Raw genomic sequence first — 13,265 nt, forward strand, 5'->3', positions numbered from 1 at the left:
CATCAGTACAAAGGACCATAGACTACTGGGATTTTCCATATTGAGCAATGTGACTGTTCACTATAACTGTTTCACATATGTCCTAAAGATTTGTTGTCTTTTAGACTGTGTACCTACAATCTATTGAATGTTCAATGTAACTCCCCCTCCCCCCACAATATCCCAGAAAACCCACTGATCTGACCCTCTGGAGCAAGGATTTCTAGCTTTTCCCCAAAATCAACAAACTATGGTTGTTTCAATGGCTTTGTTATATCATAGCTCCCAGCTCCTGGTCCTCAAGTAAAAGATTTATCTAGAATATAATCTTATCATTTAAATGAAAATGGATTTTGGATTTATTTTGGTTTAATTGATTTATTTTGATTAGAGAATTTCAGGACTGTAGTTAAAGTAATTAAAGTGATCTTAAAGCTAAGAATTGCTAAAGTAAAATCTTGTTTCACCTGAAGTTCAAGGTTATTACCACCATCATTGCCCCTCATCTGAGAAAAGAAAAAAAAATAGCTCTGGGTCTGAGTTCAAAGTCAACTTAGAGACTTTTCTCAGTTTCTCTGGCTCATTGTCCTTGTGCAAGAGTTCCAGGGAAAATTCCTTAAACAAGTGTCATATCTAGGGTATCTCTCATAAAAATTAATAGGGTAGGGGAAGCTAGGTAACATGGTGGATAAAGCACCAGCCCTAGATTTAGGAGGACCTGAGTTCAAATCTGGCCTCCAGACACTTGACTTCACTATGTGACCCTGGGCAAGTCACTTAACCCTCATTGACCTGCAGAATAATAAGAATAAGAATAATAAATAGAGTCCCTTTGTATTTATATACAAAGCAGTATACATCAGATATTGGACAGCTATTTATTTTCTCCACCACAAAAGAAATGCCTGATATACATAAGTGTGCATTGTTGTTTTTCAGTTGTCTCCAAGTCTCGATGACTCTATTTGGGGTTTTTCTTGGCAAAGATACTAGAATGGTTTGCCATTTCCTTCTCCCGCTCAGATGAGAAATTAAGACAAACAGAGTTAAGTGACTTGTCCAAGGTCACACAGCTAGTAAGTGTCTATGGCCAAATTTGAACTCAGAAAGATGAGTCTTCCTGATTCCCAGCCCAGTCAGTACTTGATCCACTATACAACCTGTCTGCCGAAGTATATATTAACAAATGCTTAAAACATGAAAAAATTACCTGTCATTTGTTACAAGATAAAGACATCTTTGTAGGATAGCACTCTTTTTTTTTTAGGATAGCACTCTTAGAAAGTATTTTTACATTCATTATTTCATTAGAGTCCAAGAACAGCACTATGAAGTGATTTGTTTGTTGTTTAGTTATTTTAGTCATGTCTGACCTCACTTGGAGTTTACTTGGTAAAGACACTTGATTAGTTTGCCATTTCCTTCTCAAACATTTTACAGATGAGGAAATTGAAGCATATTGGGTTAAGAAACTTGCCCAAGGTCACACAGCTAATAAGTGCCTGAGGCCAGATTTGAACTCATAAAGATGAGTCTTCCTAACTCCATCCCTGGCACTTTATAGGGTCTATTTTAACCATGAAGTTAAGTGACAACTTGAGTCAACAAGCTAGCAAATCAAATGAGTCTAACTCAAAACTCAAGCTCTTGATTCCAAATTTAGTGCTTTTCCCACTCTACCAGAGTTGTCCCAACATGGCACACCCTCTCCAGGCCTCAGCAACCTTCTTGATAAATTGAGGAAGATGGCCTAAGAGTCCCTTCCAACTATAATTCTCTGATCTAGTCATAAAGGCTCTTCTGAATTTCATGGTGTTAACTGTCATGGAAACACACGTATAAATAAGCATCATCTTTTGCCCCCAAGTATACTAAAATACTTTACATAAAACCTTTTGACCATGCCTAATGGAAGTTTTCTGACCCTGGTTTTACAGAACTACCTCTAAAGTGACCCAGTGTTACAGTTCATTCACTACTGTCTCCCAAGCTCTTTATTTCATCAGAGACCTTCTGAACCTGAACAGATTTTGTTCTGAAATGTCTTGTTATAAAGTATAAATTGTCTGATACTTAGCCCATTCCATTAACAATATGACCTGTAACTTTATTTCTGACATTAGAAACTGCACTGCAAGATATAGTACCAATTTCTCACAAACTCTATTATGTAAATGTTAATGTTTTAGAGAGGAATTTGGCATGGGCCCTTTGTTATTCTTATATGCTCATATCCAAAAATCAAATCCCATTACAACAAAGATCTCCATATAACAAAACCAATTTCCCCTCTCCTCAATGAATGGCCCACTAATTCTAGTAATGTCCAATACGACAAAGGTCCTGTATTTCAGAATCATAGATTTTGAGCTAAAAGGGACTTTAGAAATCATCTAATCAAACACCTTCATTTTACAACTCCCCTAAGGTCAAACAAGTAACTGAGTGAAATATAAATCCAGGTCTTCTGACTGTAAATCCTTTTCTGCTATTCCACACACTCATAAGAATCTGGACAATTCCTTGAAGCTCATCTTAATGGGATTTGAATTAAACAGTGGAAATCTTTGTAAAACAAACCCTCCAAAAAAAGTCTCCTAGCTGACAGCAGAATCCCCGGGTGTTCCAACTGGAATATTTCTCAGATGCCATCAAGTCTAATTCAAAATGGCCTTATCATTTAGAACAACATTAGACTAAAATTTCTAATACAATAATGCAATTACCTGTATTTACATCCTATCTGTAATTAAGTGAGTACTTGCCAGCAGATCACTCAACCGTTTCTTTTGTTTTTCCCACAGGAGGACTACAACCAACTAAGACCACTCTCCTACCCCAATACCGATGTATTTCTCATCTGTTTTTCTGTTGTAAACCCTGCCTCCTATCACAACGTCCAAGAAGAATGGGTACCTGAACTGAAAGGCTGTATGCCCCATGTCCCTTTCGTCCTCATAGGAACACAGGTTAAAACCTAAGATGCAGATGTGTGTATGTGTGAGTGTGTTAAGAAAAGTGAAAGGATCCTTTCAAAATCTTTGAAAGCTGATTAACTTATGAATCGAATAAGTATTCTATAGAAATGTTTCCTTTGCAAATGCTTCGGGATCATAGATAGATAGATAGATAGATAGATAGATAGATAGATAGATAGATAGATAGATAGATAGATAGATAGATAGATAGATATACATATATATATATTTATATCCAGTCATTTTGTCCATAGAAAAGAGACATGAAGAGCCAACTTGATAATGGTCTTCCCATACATGAAGCTTGGTATAGATGTTCTTTATTTTCATTTAAGAAGACTTCTCCTCACTGCCATCTTGGAGAAGGAGATAAAACTGGAATATTTCATGGGTTTTGCATGAACAAAATGGTTGTTATAGAACTCTTTTAAGTTCTTTATAAACTAACCAGGTTTTACAAATATAAGGAATATTTTATAAATAAGGAATAGTGTTAATTACATTCCTCTCTACTTAGAAACTTTAAATGGTTCCTCATTGCCTACTGAATTAAGTCCAGACTCCTTAACTTGGAACTCAAGACTCTCCATGGTCTAAGTTTAACCTTCCTTTCTACCATAATCTTCTATTTCTTCTATATTCACTTCCTCTTCCACCAAACTTCTTGCTTCTTGCTGTTCCTTAAACAGACCCCATGTTTCCCTGCCTCCATGTCTTTACTGATGGCATTCCTTCCTCCTAATGGCCTACTTCCCCCATTGCCACCCATCTACCTCCACCTCTCAAGAAGCTCCTTTTAGGTCCCACTCAAATGTTATCTCCTCCTGAAGATTTCCATGATCCCTATAACTGGATCACTGGATCCTTGAAGAAAAGGCATTAGAAAAAGTGCTGCATTTGCAGTCAGAGAACATAGGTTCAAATACCAGTTCTGCTACTCACTCTACCTGTGTAGCTTTCATCAGACAGTTACTTACCTTTCTTTGTTCCTCATCAGAAAAATGAGGGGGTTAGACTGGATGACCTCTAAGGTCCCTTTCAGCTCTAAATCTATGATCCTATAAATCTTTTTTTTTAATTTCTTAATATAACTTTGACAATTATCAACAAACATGAACATGTCAATATTTTTAAAAGAAAAAAAGAGGGTTTCATATGAAACCGTGAGCTCCTTTTCTATACAATTTCTTTAAGGGACCATGTCTTCTTCATCTTTCCATTCTCTACAGTAATTAACACAGTCCTTTGTTCTTTATAGGTCCTCAATAAATATTTGTCAAATGAATGATTTTCAAATAATTGCCTCTATGCCCACACAAGCAGAATTTAAAGATGGCATTGGTCTTCACATATTTACCTGGATTTTGTCCCTTTATACTCAAATGACTATGTCTGCAGATCAGAAACTGCATAAAAACTGACAGCATTAGGATAATGGGCAATATTATTTTATTTGCTTTCTGACTTTACAAAGGAAACTAAGGTGGAATCTACAAAGGGATAGAGAGGTGTTTTCTCAAAAAATTAACAAGATATATGTGTTTGTATATATATATATATGAATATTGTAAATTGTATATATTTATATGAAATATGCAAGAAAGAATAAATATTCCACTTATAAATTGGGGTTATATTTCTGTCTTTATGAAAAGTACCCAAACATATTGCCTGATCCTGGGTACTCACTACAAAAATAATTGATGTAAAATTCAGATGCCTTATCTAATTTAATGTCATTAGTGATTATTGGAAGGTGTTGATATTGCTCATCAAGGCAGGAAATACACACTTGGTAAGAGATGAATAATACAAGTATAATAAGGTTTGGAATTAATGATTGCATTTATCACTTTTGTGTTCTTCGGGTAAAAAGCCCATGAAAGTCAAACTATTTTCCTGTCACTACCATATGTACAAACATAGTGATATAGCTATAATTTGATATGACATCATTGAACATGAATGTCCAAATGTATCCATCTGAAATAATGTTGTCCACATCAAAGTAGTCACCTAAGGACACCATGAACTTATTCTACTATTCTTGCTATGATTCATTCCAAATGCTTTTAGAATTGTCTTCTTTTGGCAAATATTTGGTGGCAAATATTCTTCCTATAAGGGTGGATCTGATTTTTAGAAATTGCCAAAAGGGATTGGGAAGTAAGTATGGTGAATGAAGTAAATGAATATGAATTTAGATAATATCTTGGGGTAGTAAAAAATAAAATGTAGTTATAAAATCATGAAACTCTCTTGTAGGGTTCCCATGTAGCCAACAGTTAGTGAGCAGTGGTGTTCACTACAGTATGTACAGTAAAAGTAAATAGTTTGAGGGGCAGCTGGGTGGCGCAGTGGATAGAGCACCGGCCCTGGAGTCAGGAGTACCTGGGTTCAGGTCCGGCCTCAGACACTTGACACTTACTGGCTGTGTGACCCTGGGCAAGTCACTTAACCCCAATTGCCTCACTAAAAAAAAAAAAAAAAAGTAAATAGTTTGGGGAATAAAACTTCTCTTAATGGTTCAAAACCTCTTATGCACACTATAAATTGACATATAAACTGACTCTGGGGGCAATTCCAGGAATGTTTAGTCAAATGACAGCATCACAGGCATTGCCACATCAACTGCTCAGGTGACATTTCAGAAGGACAGCATTCATTTCTGATAGAAATTTGTGTATGTCATTTAAAAATCAGCCTTCTTACTTTATGGTCCTAAACCATGAATATGCTTGTTCATTTCCCAGATAAGAAATTCTTATAGTATATTTGTGGGGTTACTCCTTCACAATGGAAAATATCTACTGTAATTTGGGGAAAACTGAGTTTGCCACATGTGCTCTCTTTGCTAGATTGACCTTCGTGATGACCCCAAAACGTTGGCTCGATTGTTCTACATGAAAGAGAAACCCCTCACTTATGAGCATGGAGTGAAGCTTGCCAAGGCGGTATGGTAAAACTTGAGTGAAATGTTCAAATTTATTCTAGAAGAATAATTTGAAGGCGAGATGTGAGCACTTTGGAACTGGCAGGAGAGGAGACACTGCCATGTTTTTGCTAATATTCATTTCAAATCAATTCAACGAGCACTTATTTCATGCTTGGCATTGAGTATACAAGACAAAACTGAAACAGCCCTTGCCCTTATACAGCTTACATTCTTCTACTGGGGCAAACAAGTAAATATGTAAGTAAGGAAATACAGTTATCCCTTCCACATTGAGACTTTCCCCATCACGGCTTTGATATATTAGAGATCAGCATAAAAATTAATGGGAATTTGGGGGAAGTTTTATAGAAGCTGCAGACAATACACAGAAGCCAGCAGATGACACAGAAAGGGTTTAGAAACTCAGAAATGCATAAAATATATGTATAGTATAGAATAATATAATAGTATAGTATAATAGTACAGTATTGTATAATAATATAGTATAATAGTATAGTATAGTATGATAGTATAGTATAGTATAAACCCAAATTTTATAATAAGGTACTGTAGATACCCCATAAAAGAAAAAGAAAAAATTCAGACTTCTCTAGTATGAAGGAAGGACCAAACAAATTTATGTGGATTTAACAGATTGCAATGGAGGGAGGTTGGGGGGGTGGTCCTTAACCCCTGAGACATGGAAGGGATAACTAGACAAAGTAATTTGGAGGTGGGAAAGCACTAACAGCTGTGGAGAGAAGGGATCAGAAAATGTTTTTTGGGAGGAAATATTCGAATAGGTGAGAATTTGAAGAGCTGGAAGTGATGAGGAAAAGCAAGGGAAGAGGAATACAGAGAGGAAGAGGGGAAACTGTGAGCAATAGCTCAAAGGAGATCGTGTAATATTCTGAACAGGGAATAGCAAGAATGTTTGACTGGAACCTGGAGAATATGAAAGGGAGTAAAGCAAAATCAGTTTTTAAAAGACAATTCAGAGGTAGATAATGAAAGTTTTAAAAACCAAAGGAGTTTGTTATTTATCCTAGAGGTAACAGAGAGCCATTGAAACTTCTGGAGTGGCATGAGCAATTGTAGTATCAAGTTGATGACTTTATAGAGGATGAGAAGAAAGTGGAGGCAGAGAGGGTCAGTAGTCTACTATAGTAGTCTAGCAAGGGGTGATTGGAGCTTGAACTAGGTGAGTGGAGAGGAGACAGATGTGAGAGGATTTAACTTCTCTCCTATAGCCAGCCCTGTAGGAATGGGTTCATTTGATTAACATGTTGTCTAGCAGGATTGTCTTTTCCCTAATAAGAAGAAAATTTGGTTAATTAAAACATCTGAGGTTCTTATTGTTTGATTTAACAACCTTCCTGATTACTGTTTGCTGCATTTTATGATAATAAAATCACTCATCCATTCTATTTATTTGTAAATCTCACTGCACATTATAGGTGCAACATTTAAATTAGCCTCTAGAGGCATTTTGTGGTTGTCTTGGGAGAAACTTTAGATGAGCAACTAGCAAGTTAATACGCGTTTAATACTTTAAAAACTTGACAATAATTGATACAGTGGAATGAGTCCTGGATCTGAAGTCATGGGATCTGGATTCAAATTCCTTTTCTACTACTATATATGTGACCACACAAAGTCACTTAACTTGGGAGGACATGTAGGGCATTGGAAAGAGTGGGGAATTTGGAATCAAAGGACCTCAGTTCAAACCCTAGTTCTGTCACTATGGATCACCTGTGTGACCTTGGGCAAGTCACTTAAAACCTCTCCAGGCCTCAGTTTCCTTACCTATAAAAGAATAAAGTTGGACTGGGTGACCTTGAAAATCTCTTCCTTCTCTAAATCCACGATGCCGCTACTCTCTGTGCCTTAGTTTCCTCATCTGTATAATGAAGTAGTTGTATTAGAAGGTATCTAAGGTTCCTGATCCACTTGGAGAATGTGTGCAGTCAGGAATTTTTAAAAGTTAACTCAGACAAATAAATAAATAAATAACCACATCAGGAATATGAACTTTTTCCCTGGGACTCACAAAATAATCACAGCTGGATTTATTTTTTTAAATGTCCTTCCTTGGCAGCAATAGTTATTTGGTTATAAAAGTGTCTGGGGAAGTATTTGCTAAGATCTAAATTTTGTTCATGTCCACTGTGTCTTCCTGTTCCTGCAAATATCTGGCTAAAATTGATGCCAAAATTCACATATTGAGGACAAACTTCATTTTATACACTGGGTGTGCTTCTGAAAAGTTTTCTGTAAATTGAATTATACTTCTGCATTGACATTTCACAAAGCTGTCAGCTCTGCGATAGCTCTGCGATAGCTCTGCTCCAAGACTATAGAAATTCACAAAACATAATTGGGTGGATCCATATTAAATTTATATTGCTGCTCAATAACTCTTTCATTCATCATTGATTATTGCTTTCACAAGTATTGATCTGAACCTTTTCCACTTTTCCTCAAACTTCACACACACACACACACACACACACACACACACACACACACACTCCTACATTCCAAGCAGATAGTCTTGCTTCTTATTCACTGAGATAAAGATCAACTAAAGGGAATTCCCTCAGTTTCCCTCCTCCATAACTCAAAACTCTTCTGTCTTCACCCATCCTTTCCTCTTTTCTTTCTGATGAAAGGAAGGAAGGAAGGAAGGAAAGAAAAAGAAAGAAAATAACTTTGCCATCCATCTATTCTACCTTTCTCCAACTCTTTGCACTATCAAACACCTCACTTTGTTCTTTGTTCTTCAATGTCTCCCTCTACACCAGCTCTTTCCAGTTTCTTGCTGCTGTCGTTGTTTAGTATTGCTTTATTTTAGATTGGCTCCCTCTATCTCACCTGTGCTAGAAGTATAGCAGCCACTCATGCGTTGGATCTCAATCTTAATGGAAATTTTAACTTGCTCCATTTTTCATACCTGGGTAAATTTACCCCTCCCTAAGCAGACTGGTGGCCCTCCACTGTTGGAGACCCACTATATTGGTGCCAGACTGTATGAAGAACCCATCATCTTTAGCCCTACTACAGCTCAGAATTTCCAAACTCAAGGGATCCAACCTAGCCATAGGGACTACAGCCATGCACAAGTATATTATTAGAGGAAAATTACCTTGAAACAATCTCTGGTGAGGGTTCAGGATTGTTTGTTTCAAGGTAATTTTCCTCTGCCTTCTTGCCCTCATGACTTTAGTTATCCTAACTCTTCCTTCTTCCCTTCTCTCCTCTAATACTATACATGGAGGACAAAACAGACAAAACACAGATCTTTGCCTTCTTTACATTCTCCTCTCTAGCCTTCCCATTCTTTTTTCTTTCCCTGCTTCTCTCTTTTTTTCAAAATTGTTACCTCATTTCCATTTTTGTTTTTCAAGATTGTCCTTTGCAGTTGACACTCATCATTCTCCTGGCTAAAGACAGCCTTGGAGGGAAGTTTTAGTTCATCGCATCCAGACTTTCACAATTCTATCCCTCTTGCCATTCCTTTGTGGTTTGGGGGTCTTCCCACCAGTTTCCATAGTTTCCTGTCCCCTCCACCTTTTGCCAACTTTAATTGCTATTATATCCCTTACATCAACTCACTCTCCCTCTCACCCTCATTCTCTGTTGGCATCCTCCCAGTATGTACCACTCATTATCAGGAGAAGTTCATTTATAGAATCATCCATCTAGACCTAATATAGACCATAAGTAAGTTTAAGAGTTTTTTTTTAGTACAACCACTTCATGTTAAAACAGGAAAGAGGCGGGGCAGCTAGGTGGTGCAGTGGATAAAGCACCAGACCTGGATTCAGGAGGACCTGAGTTCAAATCCGGCCTCAAACACTTGGCACTCACTAGCTGTGTGACCTCGGGCAAGTCACTTAACCCCCATTGCCCCACAAAAACAAAACAAAAAACAAAACAAAACAAAACACACGCGCGCACGCACATACACACACAAAGAGGAAGATAAAGTGACTTACCTAAGGTCACACAAGGACCCAGTGGAAGTACTAAGAGCAGAACCTGGGACTTCTCATGAAAGGCATTGATTTTTAACAGAATGTGTGCCAGCTTTGGAGGCAGGGAACCTAGATTCAAATTCTGTTTCTGCTTTTTATTATGTATAGGGACTTTGGGCAGGTTACATCCTCTTTGGATCTCAGTTTCCGTATATGGACAATGAAGGGGTTGGACTAACTGACCTTTGAGCTCTCTTCCAATTCTATGATCCTTCCACTCTGTGCCTAGCTTTCTTCCAATCCTTGGATTTAAATAGGACTGATATTCTTATTCTCTTTTTGTTAAGAGATTGACTAAGAAGGAGTCCAAGTCTTGCCTCAGGCCACAAAAGTAATGGCAGAACTGGGACAAAGATCTAGTACTTCTGATGCCTGGCCTGTTAGAGGAATGATCCTCAGAATCCATTCCTATTTCCATGTAGCATCAAGTTTTTTCTTTTTAACCCAGAGTCTTTGAACTTGAAGTTTTTAAAAATATCTTTGTATTTGTTATGCTTTTGTATTTTTTATATTTTGTTTGTTTTTAGCACAATTAGTTTCCTTTGTAAACCTGTGCATTTTATTTCATGCATTACTCTGAGAAAGAATCCGAAGGCTTCACCAGACTGCCAAAGGGGTCCATGACTCCAAAGGGCAGAGCCACTCATCTAAAAGGAGCTTCTGCTCCAGAGCATTTCACCCTCATTTTTCTGTATGGCACACTACAGTATACCTGGACACACTTGCATTTCCAACTGAACTGGAAGCCTAGAAATCCTGGGTTTTTCCCAGGCTGTACAAAAGCAAGATATGGCAAGTCACCATTCAGAGTAGAGACAGAAGGAGTGTCCCCAAGCTTGGATTATTGCAATAACCTCCTCCTGGTTGCTCTCCTTGCCTGAAATCTCTCCTCACTCCAGTCCATCCTCCATTAAGGTGTCACATTGGTCTTCCTAAAACACATTGTCACTCCCCTACCACCATTCAGTTAACTCTGGTGGCTCCCTATCATTTCTAGGATCAAATATAAAATTCTCTGTCTGGCTTTTGAGACCCTTCATGGCCTTCCTACCTTTCCAGTCTTCTTATACCTCACTCCTCTCCTCATTCTCTATGATCCAATGACAAGCCTCCTTGCTACTTGTCTCACAAGACCTCCATCTCCTGACTCTGGACATTTTCACAGTCTGTCCTCCATGCCTGTCATCCTCCTGTCTTCCTTAAAACCTCAAAGTCCTGCCTCTTGAAAGAAGACTTTCTTGGTCCTCTATAAGCCCTCTGAGATTATCTCCAATTTATCCAATCTGTATCTTGTTTCTATGTGGTCTCCCCCATTAGACCGTGGGCTCTTTGAGAGCTGGGATTGTTGCTTGCCCTTCTTTGTATCCACAGTGTTTGGCTGATAGTAGATGCTTAATAAATGCTTGTTGACTTGACTTAACAGCACCAAACTCCCTAATTGATGACTTTCTAAATCCTCAGAGTCTTCAAATGACTTTATTCATCCCATATAATTTCTAAAATCATAGCAACTTGAAGGTTTTTAATCACTGATAGAATATATTACAACCAGTTTTACATACTAGCTATAAAATAATTAGAAATGTCTTTTGGTATTTTCCAATGACTGTTAGGAGTGGCTAAATGGCAAATAGTCATTAGATTGAAATGTTAATTAGATTATCATGCTTTCAAGATTTGATAAAAATCAAACAAAATAAACTTGGGCAAAATCCAAAAATAAATGGATGACATATTTTATGACATAATTAGAGAATTTATGTCTCTGCCTTTTATCTCTCTCCCTTGTATCCAACTGTGTTCTTTAATTACAAAGTATCTATGTACTGTTATAAAGACCAAACAGCAAAAAAATGAAAGTCATTTTAAAAATAGCCCTAACCTTTAACATCTAACATTCTTTCCTCCAGTATTTTTCTACCACGATGGGACATTTTTTCACAGCTACTAAATGCAGGGCACCTTTTACAAAAGTTACAGAAAATGTTATCAATAATGTCTTCCCTGTCACTTAATATGATTATTCCCCAAAGCTCTGATTTTAACATTCTGTATCCTCCATTTAAAGGATTGTCACTCTTTTATATTTTTATCCCCAGTGCCTAGTCTGGTACATGGCACATAGGAGTCACTTAAATACTTCTACACTCATTTAATATCCAAATGTTCTGCATTAACCATCTCATTATTCCCATAGCTTCAACAATCACCTCTTTGCAAATGACCGCCCAGTCTACACAGCTCTTAACAACTCTCTTCTGAGACCCAGAGTAGCATGTCTACCTATAGCCCTCCTACCAGGCCCTTAAACTCAACATGTCCAAAACTGAACTTACTATCTTTCCCCTTACACCTTCCTTTCCTCCTGACTGCACCATGACACTTTCCTCCCCATCACTTCCAAATCCTATTGATTCTATTTCACATCTCTCTTATTTATGTTATCATTTGTTGTTCCTTCGATTCAGTTGTATCCAACTCTTCATGACCCATTAGACTATATGGTCCATAGGGTTTTCTTGCCAAAGATTTTGAAGTGGTTTGTCATTTCCTTCTCCAATGGATTAAGACAAACAGGGTTAAGTGACTTGTCCATGGTCACACAGATAGTAAATTGTCCAAGGACAGATTTGAACTCAGGAAGATTCATCTTCCTGTCCTCAGGCTCAACACTCCATCCACTGAGTCATGTACCTGCTTCTTAGCTGTACCTATCTATGCCTCTTAGCTAAACCTTTCTCTCTATTCCTGCTTCTACTACCTCATTCTCACCACTTTATATTATTGCAATAATTTTCCAGTAGGTCTTCCCACTTTTACTCTCCTTCTATAATCCAACCTTCAAATCATTGCCAGATTAATCTTCCTTTTACGTAGATATGGTCATGCCATTACTATTATCAGAAATTATTTGTGGCTCCCTTATACCTACTGAATAATGTCAAAATTTCTTTACATGATATTCAAGTCCTTCCACAATCTGGTACCACCCTACCTCCTAATACATTCTTCTTATTTCTTTCATCCATGCCCTTCATTATCCAGTCAAAGTAAGCTCCTCTCTGCCACTCAAATAGGCATCATACTCTCCTTCTTCTGAGCCTTTACATTATTCCCCAGATTTCCAATGTCATCCCTCCTCAGCATGTGTTAAATATTACCCACCCTTTAAAGCCCAACGAAAATGCCACTTTCCCACATGAAATCTTCCATAAATCCCCCCATTAGTAATGACTTTTCCACTCAGACCTCACACTTTTTAGACCACTTTAATGATATATTACAGGCAGCTATATTACTCAGTGGATAGAGTGCTGGGCCTGGAGTCAGGAA

The 13,265-nt window shown here is 37.6% G+C and overlaps 1 protein-coding gene across 1 annotated transcript in view; it reads left to right on the forward strand.

The window, feature by feature from the left end:
• Positions 1 to 13,265, forward strand: part of RHOJ (ras homolog family member J) — a 127,886-nt gene that overhangs the window by 111,677 nt on the left and 2,944 nt on the right. Inside the window, exons 3-4 of the mRNA XM_043986538.1 lie at positions 2,784 to 2,948; positions 5,816 to 5,911. Coding sequence (XP_043842473.1) covers positions 2,784 to 2,948; positions 5,816 to 5,911 — 261 coding nt within the window. The remainder of the gene's footprint in view (positions 1 to 2,783; positions 2,949 to 5,815; positions 5,912 to 13,265) is intronic.

Source organism: Dromiciops gliroides, chromosome 2 (genome assembly GCF_019393635.1).
Source record: "Dromiciops gliroides isolate mDroGli1 chromosome 2, mDroGli1.pri, whole genome shotgun sequence".
Lineage (NCBI taxonomy): Eukaryota > Metazoa > Chordata > Mammalia > Microbiotheria > Microbiotheriidae > Dromiciops > Dromiciops gliroides.